General features: G+C 34.1%; 1 protein-coding gene across 6 annotated transcripts in view; it reads left to right on the top strand.

Moving 5' to 3' along the window:
- Nucleotides 1–1,263: 1,263 nt before the first annotated feature.
- The window catches only part of Mindy3 (MINDY lysine 48 deubiquitinase 3), an 84,766-nt gene continuing 66,893 nt past the window's right edge, over nt 1,264–19,136 (top strand). For 3 of the 6 annotated variants that reach the window (XR_007104424.1, XM_047521250.1, XM_047521252.1), the window contains exons 1-4: nt 1,264–1,564; nt 11,668–11,747; nt 15,522–15,582; nt 17,238–17,411. Coding sequence is in view for 3 of the 6 variants with exons in the window: in XM_047521250.1 (XP_047377206.1) it covers nt 1,471–1,564; nt 11,668–11,747; nt 15,522–15,582; nt 17,238–17,411 (409 nt within the window). In the remaining 3 variants the exon portion in view is untranslated. Of the gene's footprint in view, nt 1,565–11,667; nt 11,748–15,305; nt 15,437–15,469; nt 15,583–17,237; nt 17,412–19,136 lie in introns of those variants that run through there. The other 3 variants (XM_047521251.1, XM_047521255.1, XM_047521254.1) reach the window with 3 other exon arrangements.

The raw sequence follows: 19,136 nt of genomic DNA on the forward strand, positions 1-19,136 counted from the left end.
GTCTCTGGCTTCCTTAAAGGGCAGGGTAACCCATCCTCAAATCCAGTTTTTATGCAATGATTTCTGTAAATGTTACCCTTCTGAAATTAAACTCCCACTTTTCAAGTCCTCTTCCCATACATGGAACCAACTGGCCTACAGCTTTAATCCCCATTTGCATTCAAGTTCTTTTTCTGGTTGACAGAGATGCTAATTCAACTTGCTTACAAGTACAGTTAAAAAGTTAGAAAATCTTAGTGTTGCATCAAATTTTTATATAATGCCTTCTTTGGGTAAGAAAATGCCTTTATTTATGAATATCTTTAATGTGTCAGGAAGTATAATGAATACTTTGCATGCATTAATTTTTCCATTTATTACTTACACTATATGAAGTACATGTTATCACTATTTTAGAAAGAAAAAAGTAGTTAGAAAGTTGTAATACCAGTAAGTGCAGAAGCTAAGGGTCTGGGTATGAGCCAGAGCCTAGCCTCCTAATGACTATGTGTACTGCATCCTAAGGTAATATGGCTCACGAGGAGCACATAAATGTATGTACTCTCCCCACCGCCAAATACAAATTTTAGAAAGCTAGATTCTGCCCTTTTGTTTTAAATTCAAAGACCAAACAATATTTAAGTTCTCTGTTTAATGGCACAAATAGAAACTTTCACAGAAATTAAATTCTGCTGGTCAATGAATAAAACCTAGTCTGTTGCCCATATACACTCCAGTCTCAAAAATTGGGGATGAAGATGCTATACCATTTACAGATTGCCTGTTTTCCTACAAATAACTTTATTATTCTGCCTTACACCTGGCAGAGGTTTTTCTAATGCCCTAACATACCATAATTTTTCAAATATTTCCAAGTCCTAGTTGGTTTAGGCAGAAATACAGAAAAGTTCTTACTCAAGCGCAGCTCTCTACAAGAAAGGTGAGCTAGTTTTGCGTAATTAATATAACAAATTTAAGAAAATAGGTGAATGTCCTCCACCCTACAGTTCGTGCCTCTGACCCTCCAGCTGAGGCCAGAATAGTGCCCAAGGGTTGGTGGTGGTGTTCCAAAAGGGACGCCACACCCTCCTGCCCTCCCTGGGCGTGCCTTCACAGTACACAAGCCGCCTCACCAATAAAAACCTCCGGATAGCTTAAATAGCCGGCGGCACACTTCTGGTCCTTCCGTAACTCTTCCCACCCCACTTCCGCTTCCGGGGAGGTGACTCCCTGGCCCTCGGGCTTGAGGGGCGGAGTTAGAGAGGAGCCGGAAGCGGCCCCACTTCCGGTCCGGAAAACTAGCTGCGGCTCTGACCCGGCTTGACAGGCGCGGTCCCTGCAAGTAGCGCTGTCGCCTTTCAGCTCTCTTCTGTCTAACCTTCAAGCTCCTTTGCCGTTGCCGTCCCGCAGCTCCTGCCTTCGAAATCGCCCCTTCCCTATGTTCCGAGGCAGGAGTCCTGTAAGCAAAGATCCGCCCGCCGGTACCCCATCATGTCCGAACTGACTAAAGAGCTGATGGAGCTGGTGTGGGGCACCAAGAGCAGCCCTGGTCTCTCCGATACCATCTTCTGCCGCTGGACGCAAGGTACCCTGACTGGGTTCTCACTTCCAGCCGCCTCTTCCTATGCCCTGCGAGAGTATAGCTGTGACGCCTTTCGCTCCAGACCCTCGCGAGCCCCGCACCCTGTCCTAGTACCCATGCTCGGCGCTAAAACAGGATTTTCTAGAAACGCCCTGCCTGCTTTGTGGGGAAGAGGTTGAGTAGGAGAGTGGTTACAGCTGCCTACTGAAGCGCCTCTTCCACCCACTGGCATGCCCTTCACCTGGGGAGAAGGGGCGGGTGGTCCCTTGCTGGGCAGTGTGTGACAAGGAAAGTGTGCCCTCTGCCCCGTGTCAGTGTCTCAATGCTGTGGTCGTCTGAATCTTTACCCCCTAACAGATTTATTGTATTGGTGTTTGGTCTGTTTTTGCTCCTGACCGAGGTGTATGTTATCTGTGTTTGGTCTATTTTTGGAGGGCGGGGAGTCCACAGGAAAGTTAAAGGTGGCTAAACCAGAAAGCTATATTGTTGTTTGTATTTCAGTGGTTAGGCGTGGTACTCCGAATATAAACAGAATGCTGCTGGCTACTAAGTGTTCTCTTGGCCCAAAGTATTCCCGGTTTTAAGATAGTATCTGTTAGTATCTGATAGTTTCTGTTGCACTTAAAAGCGACTATGGATCACAGCACTTCCTGTGCAGTTCTCCTGTTACCCAGACAGGATTTTTGTTTGTATAAAAATTCTTACTATTACAAAAATAATGAAGTAAAAGTAACCATTTGTTTAATTCTCGCACTATTCTGGGCTCCGTACTGGGTCCTTTTTACTAATAATTGTCCCAAATTCTTAAATTCTAATAGTAAAATAACACATTACTAAGGCGACTTAAATTATGATGAGATTTAAGAGCATAGCCTTTGGAGTCGTCAGTAATGTATGTATGTAAAACACTACTATTATTTAGAGAACAACATGTTCTCAAAGGATTTGGGTGAATTTTTGGCATAGTAAGTAGAAATCCCTACTTCAAAATGTATTCTTTGTAACAAAAAATCAGAATCGAAGAAGTCATTCCTTCTTTTAGATGTCTGTTTTAAGAACTGGCAAAACTAAGATGATTTATTGCAATAAGTTGGACTACTTAGCCTATCATTCTAGTTTTCCACATGAGAACAATGACTTGTGAAGGAATGAATTTCATATCTCCTAACTCCCAACAGCTCTGATTTCATTATTTCCTTTGACTTTCTAAAGCTCACATGTATTTAGTTTAGCTCTTTTTACACAGTTATATCAGCTAACCAATATTTTGTAAAATCACGGATTCCTGCATTTGCAGATTTTATTTTAAAATTTAACTCCCACTTTGACTTATTTATGTGAATAGTGGACAGCTCTAAAATACCCTAAATTGTGAAGGATTAAGAGAAATTTTACTTTGTAATCAGTCAACATTTAATAAGTATTTTACAAGGTAGAATAAGGTAATTTTCAACCCTGTTTATTGTGCAAATTCAAGGAAAATTTTAGGGAGGCAATTCTAGTAGTACTTAAGAGCACAGTCTTTGGATGTGCTTAGGTTCCATTATTTAGTTTATTTAAGCCTCAGTTGTCTTCTCTGTAAAAATGCAAATAGCAGTGTCAGCCTTACAGGGTTGTTATGAGGGTTAAAGATCATGTAAATATTTTGGACACTTAGCACAATATCCAATATACAGTAAATACTCAGTAAATAGTAGTCATTGCTATATAAAATTAAGAATTATTTGATTGTTGACTAGGCCCATGATCACACTGACTTTACCCTGACAATTACAAGAAATTATTTATTTAATATGTAATCATTATTTTAAATAGAACTTTATAATGGCATATTAGAATGCTCTGCCAGCCAACTTTTAGTTTTGTGGAAGTTGCTTAATGGGGTTAAAAAATTAGTTCACTTCAGATTATTTTGAAATCAGGGACTTTTTCCTCCAGGATGGTTATTTATATTGTGGAGCTCTAATTCTTCAAGGTCTTCCATTGGTCAAGATTTTAAGGCAATCAACATAATTTTTTAAGTCATCATCTCTGAGTCAGGTACTGTTCTTGGTTTTGTATGTCGACTGTTGTATTCATTCTGTCATTCTTAGAGGTCATTGCTAACTCTTGCTCTGGAAGTCATTTGGGATTGTGGGAATAGGCACAAAATACTGCTTTACTGCATTAGTAATGTGACATCAACACTGGCTTTATTTTGTAGTCAAGAGCAGTGTTTTGAATTGACAACTGCAATCTCAGTCCTTTGGAAGCAGGATATAGGTATAAAATATATAGGGTAAATGCAAAGTTATATCTAGAGCTATTTCATGTGAGATTGCATTTATTGGTCAAGTTAAATTATTTTGATATTGCTGCCAAAAACAATAAGCTGCAGCAAGTGATAAATAGTTGTTTTTAATTGAATTGACATTTTTAGATTATTCTCTTCTGCAAATATTGTTTAAAAACTGGATAGGGGTTGTTATTTTGCCAGTTTTTATTTCAAAGACAAGAAGCCACTTAAAGGCTTGAAGCTGGTTTGTTTTTTAACTTGAAAATGTATTCTGTATTCTGTTTCCTTCCTGCTATTATCACCTATAGTACTTTTTAAAGAAAAACATACATTTTTTCACTTCTTTAGTTCTTTAGCACCATTCATTCTTTTTTTTCTACAAACTAAACCAGTGTTTCAGGCCCCTGCAGTTGAGACTTAGTAGAGTAGGAGGGAAAATAAACATAAGTTAAGCATATGTAGATGGTGAAAAAAAAATAGGGTATTCTGGGATGGAATGGCCTGAATGGGCCTACCTTTTAAGATGAGATTTGAACAAACATTTGAAGTCGCTGATCTAGTAGTCATGCAGACATAGGAAGAAAGTGTTCCAGGCAGAGGGAATAGTTATTCTAAAAGACAATGCATAATATACCTTGCCTGTTGCTCAAGGACCAGAAAAAAGTTAGTGACTGAAGAGGGTATGAGGGAAGGTAATAAAAGATGAGTGAAGAAATAATAGGGCCCAAGTCATAGAAAACTTTCTAGGCCATTCTAAGGACTTTGGTCTTATTCGGAATGAAGTGGAGATCATAAGAAGGTTTAGAGATACCAAGTTTTTAAAGAATTGTTACTGTACTTGAAGATAGACTGCAGTGGATTAAGTGAGGCAGTAAAGTCAAAAAAGAGACAACTGCAGAAATTCAGGGGAAAAGATAGTTTGGCTTAGGGTAATACTAATGGAGATGATAGAAAGTAGTCAGGTTGAGAAATTCCAACAGAACCAAAACCAAAAACAAACTAGATTAAATAACAGCAGAATTACTGTTATACTTAAAAACATTTGACTTATCGGAAATTATTTTCAAATTTGGCAGACGTTTTCTATAAAGCCTTAGTGACCTTTTTCTCAGTACTGTTTTAGCAAAAGCAGCCATACTGCATTTATAAAGCATATGAAGACAATTGCCAATCTATATTATAAATACTCAGAAACTATTTTTCCCTACTTCCAAGCTTTGTTGTTTTATTGTTTCGAGTGATGATTAGCCAGAAAAGGAAAAAGTTCTGCTATTTACAGCAGTTCAATGTTTTGGGTTTTATTTTTTTGTGGGGGCGGGGATAGCGAGGTGGGGCTGTGTTTGTTTGAAGTTAGAGTTCTAGGTTTTCAATATTGGACAATCTTTATTACATGAAATGAAAAAAAATAAATGAAGAATCTGTTGAAAATATATACGTATGAAGTGTATTAAGAATTAAATCCTTTTGGGTTCAAATTTGAAAGTATGACTGGAATTTATTATAAAGTGATTCAATATTATTCTAAAGTAATAAAATTATATATCAGCATCATTAATTTTTTTCCCTCAAAGTGAGTATGCTGTGGATCACATCATTTCAAAGATTTTATTGTTGGAAGCCTTTTATTTGAGTATGGATTTTCCTTTCTCCAGTACACCTAAATCATAATTCATCTAACAGCAGATTTTTTAAAATTAATTTATAAGAGCACATATGACAAAATTAATTCCTTGATAATTTTAACATGTAATATATTTTTGTTAAAAGACTTTGAAGTATCTCATAGCGTCATACTTTTATATTATGCTTTACAGTTTTTGAAACTCTTATTTAACCCTTACAACCCTGAAAGATAACAAAAAAATAAGTGTAGTTGCCCTCTTAGTTTTTGATAAGGAAAGTAAGGTCTAGTTCAGATATCTGACTTAAACAAGATCATCTTACCTTGTTGTAGTCAAACCAAGTCTTTCTATGGTCATGTGTACGTGGAATGCTAGAATTATAGACACCACAGTTGTCAACTGGTTTGAGTAATATATATATGTATAATAAGTCATGAAAATGATACTGAAAAACTGCAGAGGTTCATGGCTCAGGCTTAAATTACTTATGAAGTACACATCATGAAACAGATTTTTCTGTGATTTATAGTACTGTGACATGTGATATAAGATTATATATTTATGATCAATTGGTTTTTTTTTGTATTTTTATGGTCAGTTGTTAAATGGGCCATTTCAGATCTAATCAGGAAAAAAACCAGTTTATGATATGTTAATTACTTTTAAATGATAAGTTCAGTATGGAAACTCTTGTCAAGAAAAGTAACTCAATGTCCTAAGAAGTTCAAACTCAAAACCTTTAGGAGAAGCCTCCTTGGCATAGTCCTATTGTAGATAAAATACTTAATTTCTATTTAGCTGACTTCATTTCAATTTAGGCTTTAATAGTCTTTGTCATTATCAATTAATACACTCAAAAATGTACAATTAAACAATTTATGTAAATCATATCTACCTAGAATTTTCTCCTTGAAGTTTTAATAGTACAAAAGCAACTCATTATAATGTAGTTCTATCAGCTCCACCCAGGGATCCCCAAAGTTGCATTATATTATTAGGATTTTTAAGGAAGGTTAGAGTCCATTACTAATTCACATTCATTGCATACACAGAAAGTTAGGCAGAGACTTTTTTTTTGGTCTGCACTGAAGATGTACACAACCAGGGGCCCTTTCCTTATTGGGCAAACAGAGAAGGCCTCTTGACTTCACCTCTCGTTTCTAGGTTGGACCTTAAATTTGATTGTCTTAATGTAATAACCAACACTCTTAGTCGTACTTGGCCTTGCTAAATTTTCCTATCTCCTAACCAATTTCCATTTCTCCATTTACCCTCTTACCTAACTCTCAGTCAACTATGTACTGCTGGAGAAAATTCTCCAGCATCAATACAGATGTAATTAAATCCAAGTTGAGTCTTGCTACTTCTTAGTTCTTTATTCTTGTTAGCTTTCCTTAAGTTTTTCAGAATTAGCATTTTCCTCAATTCTCTTTCTCATTTCCCTCACTTTGAATAAGTAACATCTGTTTATTTCTTCTTTGCCCATGTTTAAATTAGAAGCCTTCTAAGACTCATCTTGTGTGCTGGAGACCTTCATGTTTTTTGAGATCTTGTAAAACTTATTGGGGACTTTTATATAAATAATGCAAAATTAAGAAACCCCTGATTGGTTTTGCATTTTTGTAAATCTGTTTAACATCCAGCTTGCTGGATAGCTGCATTCTCACATTTGCCCTCCCATTCAGTTTGTTGCAATATGTTGTTTTGGTTGAAGTGTATGCAGAATACTGGCTTCACACAGATTTGTAATTGAACAAGTTATTGTATTGCTCTTTTATAATAACCATGGATATTCTTTGATACCGTACCAAAACTAAACAGGCAATAGTCTTTGAAGTTGGCAGCCATATGAAAGCTGAAACTGGAGCAGTGAACTTTCCTACTCAGTTACATTGAAATCCATTGATTGATTGTTGTTTTAGTCAGCTTTCTTGCTGTTGTAACTTAAAGACCTGACCAGAACAACTATAGAGGAGGAAAAGTTTATTTGGGGGCCAATGGTTTCGGAGATCTCAATCCATAGACAGCAGGCTCCATTCTGCTGGCTGGAGGTGAGTGTGGTGGAGGAAAACAGCTCACATGTTGATCAGGAAGCAAAGAGAGATATTCCATTCGCCAGATACAAATATACCCCAGAGCCAAGCCCCCAATTAACCACTTCCTCCAGCCATACCTACTACCCTTCTGTTATTACTCAGTTAATCCCTATTAGGGGATTAATTCAATGATTGGGTTAAGGCTCTCACAACCCAATCTTTTCTCCTCTGAACCTTCTTAAGTTGTCTCACCTGAACTTTTGGGGGGAACACTTCACATCCAAACCATAACATTGTTTTGTACTTTGAGTGGCTCTCTTGCCTGTGTCTTAATTTGTAACAATGGATTGATGGTTAATTTAGAAATTATTGGTCTATTGGTTTGTGACAACCTTCTAATTCTTTTAGTTTGACTATTCTCTCCAGCACTGCAAGTCCCCCCACACACTTCCCCACCCAGTGAGAGGTTTAATCCAGTAGTTTTATCTTTATTCAGGAGCATTTATAACAATTGACTGTTCTTTGCTTCTGATTTTTTCTTCCCAGAACCTGTTGTCTTTTTCTCTTACCACTTATTTTTCTAATCTGTTAGTTTACATTGCTGACTAAGCCCCTGATCACTTCTTTTAATGTTTCCAACTTCATTACCTTTGTGTGTGTGCTCATTCATGGTAACTGACATATTTCAGAAGATCCTAACTCCTACTCTGAACTCCAGACTCATATCTCCTACTTCTTCTAAATGTTACTAAAAGGTTTCACATTTTTTTTTTTTGAAACTGAACTTGGCCTTCATAGAAACAACCCTCCACCCCATTATCTTCCTTTTGAAAACATCAACAAGCATTAATTGAGCAATGGCAATACAACATACTGTGGAAAAACAGTCAAAATACCTGTAAGGTAAGGTGGACAATGAATAAATAAACAATATAATTACAGATTACAATAAATGCTGGTTGTGCTTAACGATGATAGGAGAGACTACTTAGATGGGAAATATTTCTCTAAGGAGTTAACTTAGGTCCTGCAGACTAAGAACAATTTAGAGAAGAGAGTAGGGGAAAGAGCATTTCATGCAGAGAACAGCTAATGTGGAAGCCCCAGAAAAAGACCTTGTAATGGTCTAAGTTAGCCTAAGGTCATTGCATAGAATGAAAGGGTGAACTGAAGACTGGTTGAATTGATAGATCATTCTGAGTCTTTAAACTATGAAAAGGATTTTGCATTTTATTCTAATTACAATGAGAAGTCATTCATATGTTTCAAGCAGATTGTGACAAAATCTAATTTTCCTTTCTAAAGTATTGTGGCAACTCTGGTAAATGGATGTGAATTAAGGAGTTAGGGAGGAAGTGGAAGATCTAGTTGAAAAATTTAACAGTATTTTAGGTGAGAAATGATGGCAGTTGAAATGGACATGCTTGAGATTCTTTTGGAGCCTTGAACCAAAGGGTGAAGCCTAAAAGATGAATCAGAATTTTTTAGAGAAAAGGTTATCAGGTGTTTCAAACCCAAGTAATATCATTTACAGAGGGTGATAGAATATTTGAAGACCTGAAAGAAGCCCAGCATGCCTGGAATCTAAAAGAGGGAGAACTATTTGAGGTGAAGTAGGAGAGAGGGGCAGAAACCAGTTCATCCATGACCATATTAAGGAATTTAGACTGTGTGTCTGGAGTTCTAATCCAGGCTTATTTGGGAATTACCTGGTTATTAGCAGTAATGGAAATTCAGGGAATAGATGAAATTGCCCAGGGAGAATGTATAGGATAAAAAGAGCATAGATCCTAAAGTGAGGACCAAGGGAACTTCTACATTTACAAAGAGCTGCTCAGAGAGATTGAGAAGAAATAGAAAGGGAAAACAGGGAACAAGAGGGACCAAAACTCAAGAGACAAAGATTATTCAGAAGTTCTAGTTATATTGAGGTGATTCTCTGGGAGGTTTAGTAAGATTTGAAAAATAACCTATATTGGTCATTGATTAACTTGGATGAGAATGCCTTTGGTATAGTCATAGGTTAAAAACCAAATTGATGTGGGTTGGATAATGTGTGAGGAAAGTAAAGTGAGATACTGCATCTAGTTGACTGGGGAGCTTTGAGAGAACAAAAGGAGCAAGTGTTGAGTTTTTTGAAGTGTGAGATACACATTTAAAAGCTGCTTGGAAGAGAGACTGAAGGAAGAGAGAAGGTAGGAAGGAATGAGTGTTTCTTGTTTAAATTGTTATCACCTTCTTAAGCTAGAAACCTCAGGCAGTTCTAATTTCTTCTACAACAAGGCTTTGATCCACTTATGCATACTAATCAAATCTTGATTTTATCTTACATACCAATCAAATCTTAATTTTACCCCAAATATTGTCTAAAATAGTTTTTCTTCTCTACATGAATGTTGTTTTTATGAGGTTAGCACCATCTCTGTAGAGCTCTTGAAACAACCTTATTTCCATTCTGGTTCTTAAGAAAACATGAAAAAAAATTGAGTGATCATATGACTACTCAAAGGTCTTGCCTGGTTGAGTACTGGTTTAGTCCTTTGCAATATGAACCTCTTGTCTTCTTCAGCTCCTCCCATTTGCCATCTCCTTCAGCTTACCTCATCCTACCCTTAGCTACATTAAATTTCCCTCTGATTCATAAAATTTCCCAACTTACAGTGCCTTTTCTTTTAATAAAACTATTTTCTTTATCTGAATTTCATTTGCCCACTCTTTTTCCCCCTCAGATTCTTATTGGAGATCAGTCTCAAAGTTATCTGTTATGACTTGATTCAGGCAGAGTGCATTGTATCGTTCATTAGCCACAGTATTTTCTTCATTCTCTTGTTAAAACCTTAACGTTTTCCTTTTGATAATCATATGTTTGCATGTCTGTCTTCAGCTAGACTGTTGGCTTCTCCAGACTGATTGTAACATTCATGAATACATCCTAGATGATTGGTATAATATCTAATGTTCATTAAATATGTGGTGGGTGAATGTTTGAGTTGTAATCAGAGTTGTAAAATAAAATTTGATAGATTCCTAGCATGTTGAATTTTAAGAATAAAAACAGAGACCTAGGGAGATGAAATGCTTTTCTCAATGTTATCCAGAAAATTACTGAATTCTGCAGACTTCTGGCTCAGGGTCCTCTGAAGATCTTCTCTAGCCACTGTCAATCAGTGTAGGTAGAATAATGTTTACATTAAGACAGAGCCAGTATAAACACACTTATCATCTATGATGCCATTTAATTTTTAACTTAACACAATGGAACTCAGAGATTGAAATAATAGGAAGATATGTTTGGAAGGAGTTGTAAAAATTCTGTTCAAATTCAGTAGACTGTCTAATCTTCCTTAAAACAAATTAAATCAGGGGCTGAAGGTGTAGGTCAGTGGTAGAGTGTGTGCTTAGGTTCCTTCCTCAACATCAAAAAGTAAATGAAAAACTAAAAGTCAGATTTAGTGACTTTATGACATTTGCCAGTATATGGTTGGATCTAGAGACTATCATGCTGAGTGAAATAAACCAGTCCCAAAAAGCCTAAAGTGGAATGTTTTCTGATATGTGGAGACTAACCCACAATGAGGGGAGGGGAGTGAAGAAACAATATAATAGAAGTAATTCAGTAGATTAGACATTGGGAAATGAAGGGAAAGGAGTGACTTTAGGAAAAGGAAAGACAGTGGAATGAATCTGATATAATTTTCCTACATACATAAATGAAAACATCCCAGTGAATCCCACCGTCATGTACATCCACAATAACGGAATCCTAACTAGAATAAGATATATTCCATGCTTATATGATTATATCAAAATGGATTCTACTGTCATATATAACTAAAAAGAACCAATAAATAAAAATTTTAAAAGTTAGACTTAGTGTCCCTTTATCAGGTTCACACGTTCTCTTCCTGAAGTGGTCCCTAGGTGCAAAATTGTGTGTGTGCACGCATGTATATGTATTCACTCGTGTATTTGGGAGGGCTAACATTGATTGCATAGCTTTTTCCAAAGGGCTTTTTGATGCTCCCCAAAGTGAAGAACTACTATTGTACCTGATGACTTGTAGGTATTTGCTGTTCTTACAAGTGATCTTTCTTTAAACAAAGTACATGAAAGATTCTTTTAGCTGCTTTTTGAATTACATTTTTAATCTTTGCTACTTGCTTTCATTTTTAGGGTTTGTGTTTAGTGAATCAGAGGGATCTGCATTAGAACAGTTTGAAGGTGGCCCCTGTGCTGTTATTGCACCTGTTCAGGTAACATAGACTACTTTACCAACTCCTTAGAAGGACATATTCAAACGTTTCATATTTGGCATTTTGTTTTCTAATGTCTGTACTCTATATAATCATGAGACATGGTCAGTTAATTATTTTGCTCATATAGATTGCTATAAATATCCAAAATAAAAAGGAATTCAGAACATGGGTGAACATGGTGTACAATAGTACCCTTTTTTCTGTTTTCAAGGAAAAAGAATAGGACTTCCCCAACTTTCAAAAAAGTAGGAATTGTTGATCTCAACACTTTTCTAATATAAAGAAATTATTGAGTAATAACATTTTATGCCTTACATAGGTACAGTCATAGTAATCATACTGTTTTCATTTGTTCTTTGTATAAAAATGATTTTCTGAAAAAGTTGAAGATATCTTAGATTTCATGGCCTAAAACTTAAAGTATTTATATGTTGTCATTACATACTACTTCAGCTGTAGCTTTGGCCTTTTTAAATAAACATAGCAACTGATTTCAAACAGAATTTCAGAAATTTTCTTTGCACCAAAGATAGGGCTTATCTGAATGTCATTGATTTTAAAATCTGAATGTTTTTGAATTTGAAAGACTGATTTGCTATAAATTCTAACATTGTTAAAGAATTTTCAGTTTACTGTTAATGTTTACAAGGTCTGTGAACAGCACTGCAACTTTAGAATTGTTAAAAAGAAGCTTTAATTTATTGCTTAAATTTTAATCTTGTTTTTAAAATATATATTTAATATTATATTTATTACTCTCTGGGTATAAGAATATATTCCCGAACTGTCAGCTGCAAAATAAATTTTTCTCCCGAACATTGTATTTCACATAATTTTACATTATTAAATTTAAAATGTATTTCTGAAAAAGAAAAAAAAAAAATCTCTTATGGTGGATTCCAAATTATGTCCTCTGTGGGTCATGATTTCCTTAGAGAATGAAGTTGACTGTTTTTGCATTAGTGAAGTTATAAATTAAGAAAAATGTTGGAATCTTGCCTCAGAATTAACTGAATATTTAAAAAGAAATTCAACCATAAGTTAGTGATTATAGCTGTTGTATAGAGGGAGTGAAGCAAATTTTGTTTACTAGTAAGAATCTTACCTGATTTTGAAGATGCTCGTCTGGTCCATAAATAAATTAGATTTCATGAACATAGCCCCTCTTAATCTGTAATACTACCCCCTTAAATTTTTCGTGAAAGTTTATGAATGTAGGGAAATGCAAGGTATATCACAGGAGTTTAAAATTCTGAATATATCCAGGTGGTAGTTAGTTAGTAAGTGCAATAATTGTATGTAACAAGGGATAACTATAATGTTAAAAATTCTGATGTACAATCACAAAAATGGGAAGTTGTACTCCATGTATGTTTAATATGTCGAAATACCCTATGCTGTCATGTATATTTAAAAAGAACAAAAAAAATTCTGCATCTATCCTTATGGACCTTTTGAGGTAATTATTTTGTTTTTAAGAGGCACATAAATCTTTTCAATCAATAATATAACTTTTTTTTTCTTAGCATTTCAATTTAAACACCAAAACTAAATCATTAAGAGTAAAGGCAGATGGGGTAATGGCTCAGTGGTAGAGCATGCACCTAGTCTGTGTCATGCACTGGATTTGATTCTCAGCACTGCATACAAATAAATAAAATAAAGGTCCATTGACAGCTAATATTAAAAAAAGAGTAATGACAGAAATGATTAAGTCTAAATATTAAGTTAGACTATAACATTTATAACATGGTGATGGTGCTAGAAAAATAGGCATAATAATAGTACCAAATCTATAATTTCATCATAGATCTTCCCTCATTTAGTAATTTATCAGGTTTATTACATAGCATGATAAAAAGAAGGAACTAAACATCAATGGTGAAATTAAATGAAATCACATATAAATGCCATTGATATGACTCCCTAGCAGTCTGAGGGGGCAAAATGAGTTTAGATCATCTGATACCATATACCAAATATATTCTTGAACTGTTTGATCATAGGAAAACCAAAAATTAATATATTGTCAGTACTTTAACAGAAAGGATTACTATAAGCTCAGAAAAATATTTGCAGTGACCTTTAGCAATAAGGGAATATTGTCTTTCTAATGCAAAGAATGTGTACAAATTGGTTAGAAAAACATTTAGGACCTCAGTGCTAAAGTGGACACATAAATATGCAGTTGTAGCAGGGGAAATGATGCTGGACTTAAAAAAAAAGCAACAAGAATCCAAGAGAATGAAAATAAAAAATGAAAATAAAATTGTAACTGGAGCCTATTACCTACTTTTAAAAATTACATGAAATTATAATTGCCAGGGCATGTGCAGATAGGATGATGCTAGCAAAATCATACACTGCCAACTAATACAAATTTGTACTTTTATTTTGGAAAGGGATTTTACATTGTAATTGGAATCATAATCAGATTCTTTTTTTTTTTCAGTAGTTGTCTTCTGTGAATCTTTGTTAAAGAAATAATCATATGGATGGAAAAAGTTGAATTCAAGAATAAGATCATATTTATAGTATCAAAAAATTACAACAAACTAATATAAAATGATTTATGAGATAAGTAGATTTTGGTAGCTTGATAGACAAATACTAATTAAGATTATATTTATGAATTTCTATAGAAATGTGCCCATTATGATTCTCATCTATAAAAACAAGTGTGGGAAAAAGACCATAAAGAAAAACTGTGTATCACAGTGGCAATAGTGGTTATGTTAGTGATGAAATAATGGATGTCTTCATTTCACTTCCCAAATTTCGTAATGTAGTTATATTACTCCATTTTATGGGGTTGTCATTTTGGGGAAAGTCAGAAAAACTTGATTGTAGTATCTGTAGGTTTTATTTCTATGTGAATGCTATTGAATACTAGTTTTATTAAATGTCTTTGAATTGACAGCTTACTAGGTGCCAGGTACTGTGCTGAGAGTATTACATAAATTTTCTCCAATAATTTTCACTGCATGCAACCACTATTTTTAGTAAAGTAATAGAACCAGGATTCAAATCTAGGTCTGTTTAACTAAAAGCAGTCCTCAATCTGTGTTTCTAAAGCTTTCAAACAAACACCCATGATTGAGAATCCTCATAGTAACCTATTTTTCTTGAATCTGCCCTTTAGAGATTCAGATTCAATTGATGCATTTTAAACAAGTCATGTGTACTATGAGAGGTACAATCTTTATTGCACTCAGCTGCTTTCTGTCAAATAACCAATGTAAAAGTTGACTCACTGAAGCGAAGATCAGAAAGTTTGTTTTTGCTTTCAAATCTTACAGCTTTTTGAGTTAAACCAGAAAGTTAGGAGCTCTTTATGATTAAGTGGTAACTCTAATAGTGGTATTCTTTTATCACAGATCAGAGATAACCAGACCACTTTTGTACTTAGATTTCTTTTACCCCAAAGAATCTAAGAGAAATATAGACTTGTTCCTGTTCTGTAGGGCCCTCACTTAGTAAATGGAACAGAAAGTTTCTGTAATTTCTAGTTATGCGTCTATATTTGAGTCTATTCTACTTTGGAGAAATATGTGTTAGAGATGAATATAGATCTACAATCAAGTTCATAGTACTATATTCCTAGTAATTAACTGCACACTTACTGTGAAAATGAAGGGGAATCTTTTGAAATTTTTTGTAAAACTATTCAAAAGATCAGAAGGAGGGACAAATTAATTTTTCCCATTTTAAAATAAAATGATAAGAGGTATGTTTGTAATGCATTCTAATTCATGCTTTAATTGTATAAAGGCATTTCTTTTGAAGAAGCTCCTGTTTTCTTCTGAGAAGTCATCTTGGCGGGATTGCTCAGGTATAAACAGCCATCTTTTAAAATTCTTATTCCATCCTCTGTTTTAAAGATCTATGCAGCATTCATTGTCAACATTTTAACTAAAATTATATATCTTAAAAAGTAAACTATCAGTGGGATATTTTTCTCCTCAGGTTTATTTTTATAGTTTTTCATAAATAGCAACTCCAAATTTAAGATGCTTATTTCCAAATTTGATTTTTCTAATAACTAAGAGATATAAGACAGGGTAGTATGACAGGGAAAAACCTTTGGCCTCTTGCTAAAATGTACATTTCCTAGAACTTTGAGATGATAGTATTCCATAAAGAAAGGTCATTATGGCTTTTGTATTTTATCTTATTTAGCTCTCTAATCAAGAGCTCAGATTATATCTGTATCCCTGCATCTTTTAGTATAATGCCTTATACACTGCAAATACTGCAGATAATTCTCAATTGAATTGCAAATGAAGCTGTAATAGCATCTGCAACATGATTAAGTCAGAGATCTGTAGCGCTACCTGATAATAACATTTGCATTCCACTTGACGGTTTACAAAGATCTTTCCTTCATTTACACAATTTCATGTGAACCTCACAATAACTTCTGGAAGAAGGTAGGATATATTATGATTGCAGTTTTTTATAAAAGGACATAACAGCTTCCATTCCAAACCATGACCATAGAATGTACTAATGATTTTGAATTTAAGAGTTAAGGTATCATACTTATGTACATATGTACTTTGATTTCTGAAATGCAGAATTTTAGTAAAACTAAGATATATTCATAGAATGAATTTTTATTAATAAAATTTGTACTTCTTGCACTGAAATGTATTCACTTTGATACAAACTTGTAAAGCATTGTCATAAATGTCATAAAGGCTGCCATAATTATAAAGTAGATGCATGGCGCAGTCCCTGTCTTTAAAGAATGTCTAATTCATTAGGAGAAACAAAGTTCCTGAGTGATAAAATTTTATATAGAGTATGTGTAGAACTTATCCCTTTTCTTAAAATGTTTCAGAAAATTGTACTACTACTGGAAAGTAACACAGCTTGAGAGAGGGAGAGTTGGCTAAGGTTCAGAAAGAAATGGTCTGTGTGTGCTGTTTTCAAAAAAATTTTAATGCTCAAATCATTATAATACAGTGTCAGTAACTTATGTATTATGTAGCATAACCACAGTGGCCTCTGCTAATGTAATGGATTGTGGTCTTGTATTTGCTGACAATGTATTATCTCATTTTTCTTATTCCTGTGGGACAGGATGATAACACATTAGAATTAAGAAGAGAGGATAAAAATAGAGTTCTCTACAGGCCTGATGGTTGTGCTTGGTTCTGCAGTAGAGGAAACCACAGGTTAAATGTTACATTTGCAGCTTCAGAGGCATGATTAGAATCAGATTATTTCAGGTGGCATAGTCTTTCTCATAATGTTTAATTCTGCACTTTTCAGGACATTCTTTCTAATGATGGCATTATTTAAAATGATGATGTTTTGATCCTCAAGCACACCATGGCATAATTTACAATCTGTTGTTCTTGGGTTTTCCACATTCTTACAATGTTTGATTTTCATTATTAAATCAAAACATTTTAATATTGTTCATGATGGGATTCTTTTTCCAGAAAAAGCTATTATAACTTATACTTTGGTTATTTTTAGAGGACGAGCAGAAGGAACTTCTTTGTCATACCTTATGTGATATTTTAGAAAGTGCTTGTTGTGACAACTCTGGATCATACTGCTTGGTTTCATGGTTAAGAGGAAGGACAACTGAGGAAACTGCTAGTATTTCTGGGAGTCCTGCAGAGTCTAGTTGCCAAGTGGAACATTCTTGTAAGATATATTTTTATTTCCTGAAATAACTTCTTATACTTTTGTTTTAATAAAACTTGAATTTTTTGAAGAAAGTATTTTTTAAATTTCATAACATCTTTTCTAATTTAAGCTTAATTAATAAATCTTAATATTTCCTATTTTCCTTTTGATTATTTTAATTACTATTAGATACATTTTTCAAAAACTCATAATATCTTTTAAAGTTTTAGCTAACTTCTGCTTGATAACAATCTCCCTTGAACTTTACAACTCTTATTTAGAAAGTTAGGAAACCAAAAATTTGTATACTTTAATTTCAGATGCCTTAATGTTTTTCTTTAGCATTGGAAGTAAAAGAGATATTTGACATTAGTAAATTTCTTAAATATTTTAGTTGCTTTCTTGAGCAAAGATGGGGACATTTTTTCTTAATTACATGCTATTTTTTGCTCCTGAACTTTTTGTTATATATGTGGATTATTTTAAGGTAATTTTAATTATGTTTTAATTATTTCTTAAGTTTTACATGCAGCTATTCTTTTTCCTAAAAATCACATATTCTGAGGTGTCTAGCTTTTGAAAATTTTTATGTGATTGACCTAAAAAGTGCAAGAGTAAGCTAGTAGAATGGATTCTTCTGGTACTATGGAAACTAGACACAAGTTGCTTTCCTGATTTGCTATTGAGGAATAAACTTGACAAATAGGTGATTTTTGATAAGTTCTTCTATTGGATAAGTGACTTATTTTACCTGTAATGCATTCCATTTACTATTATCTCTATAGAAATTGTTTAATAAAATTTGATGCTTTGTTTTTGTGAGAGACAATCTTACCTTCCATATAGTATTAGCAGTAAGGCACCTTTGCCTCCCTAGGCTGAAATGTCCTTGTGTTGTCATTGTCTTCTCTCTCCCACTTGTGCAGTTAAAATGCCTTAAGCCTGGGAAATTCTAATAGTACATCTGCAAGGAATAATTTTAAAAATTTAAACAGTTGAGTAATGTCCCCTTCAGGGCCTTTCAAACAAAACTTAATATTTTTGCAGTTGATAATGATATTGAAGATAAGTTGAAAATATTCACAAGGATTATAGTAAAACATGTCATTTAAGATTGGTTTAAAATTATTTTTCAGATTCCACTAGGTTGCATGTAAGCATGTTTAATAGTTCCTCTTAGGATATTAAAAAATTTGAGAGGAGAATAATTAAACTATTCAAAATGTATTTTAAGGACTAAGTAAATGAAGCCAGTCTGTTATATATGAAAAACTGTTAAGCTCTTTTTAATGTGATATTTTTCCTTAGGTTCTTAAAATATGCTGTGTGCTAATCATGGACTCTGCTATACATCTTGTAGTGATAGGTTAAACTGACCTAGATTATATGCCCTCATAATGTACTGGGTTTGCTACTCTAGTAACTAAAGTGGGGATATCATATTGAATTCACCTCCAAAAGACAGGCTGTAGTAATTTTCCAGTTTGCTTTGTGCCTCATTTTAAAAGTTGGCATGACCAAAAACCATATCTGAAATCCATTTTAAATTTTGTGTACATTTAAAGCATTTTGTTAACTGAAAATTTAAGAGCTTAGCTTAGAGAAATGAACTGAATTTAAATTACAATTTTTATTCCATATAACAATCTATTTTTACCTGTTCTTTCCTTTATTTCCAGCTCTGTTCTTTTTCTTGTGTTTTATTTTCCACCATCCCTGCCTGCTAAGCTTTTTATTTTGCTT

The sequence above is a fragment of the Sciurus carolinensis genome, chromosome 12 (genome assembly GCF_902686445.1).
Source record: "Sciurus carolinensis chromosome 12, mSciCar1.2, whole genome shotgun sequence".
NCBI lineage: Eukaryota > Metazoa > Chordata > Mammalia > Rodentia > Sciuridae > Sciurus > Sciurus carolinensis.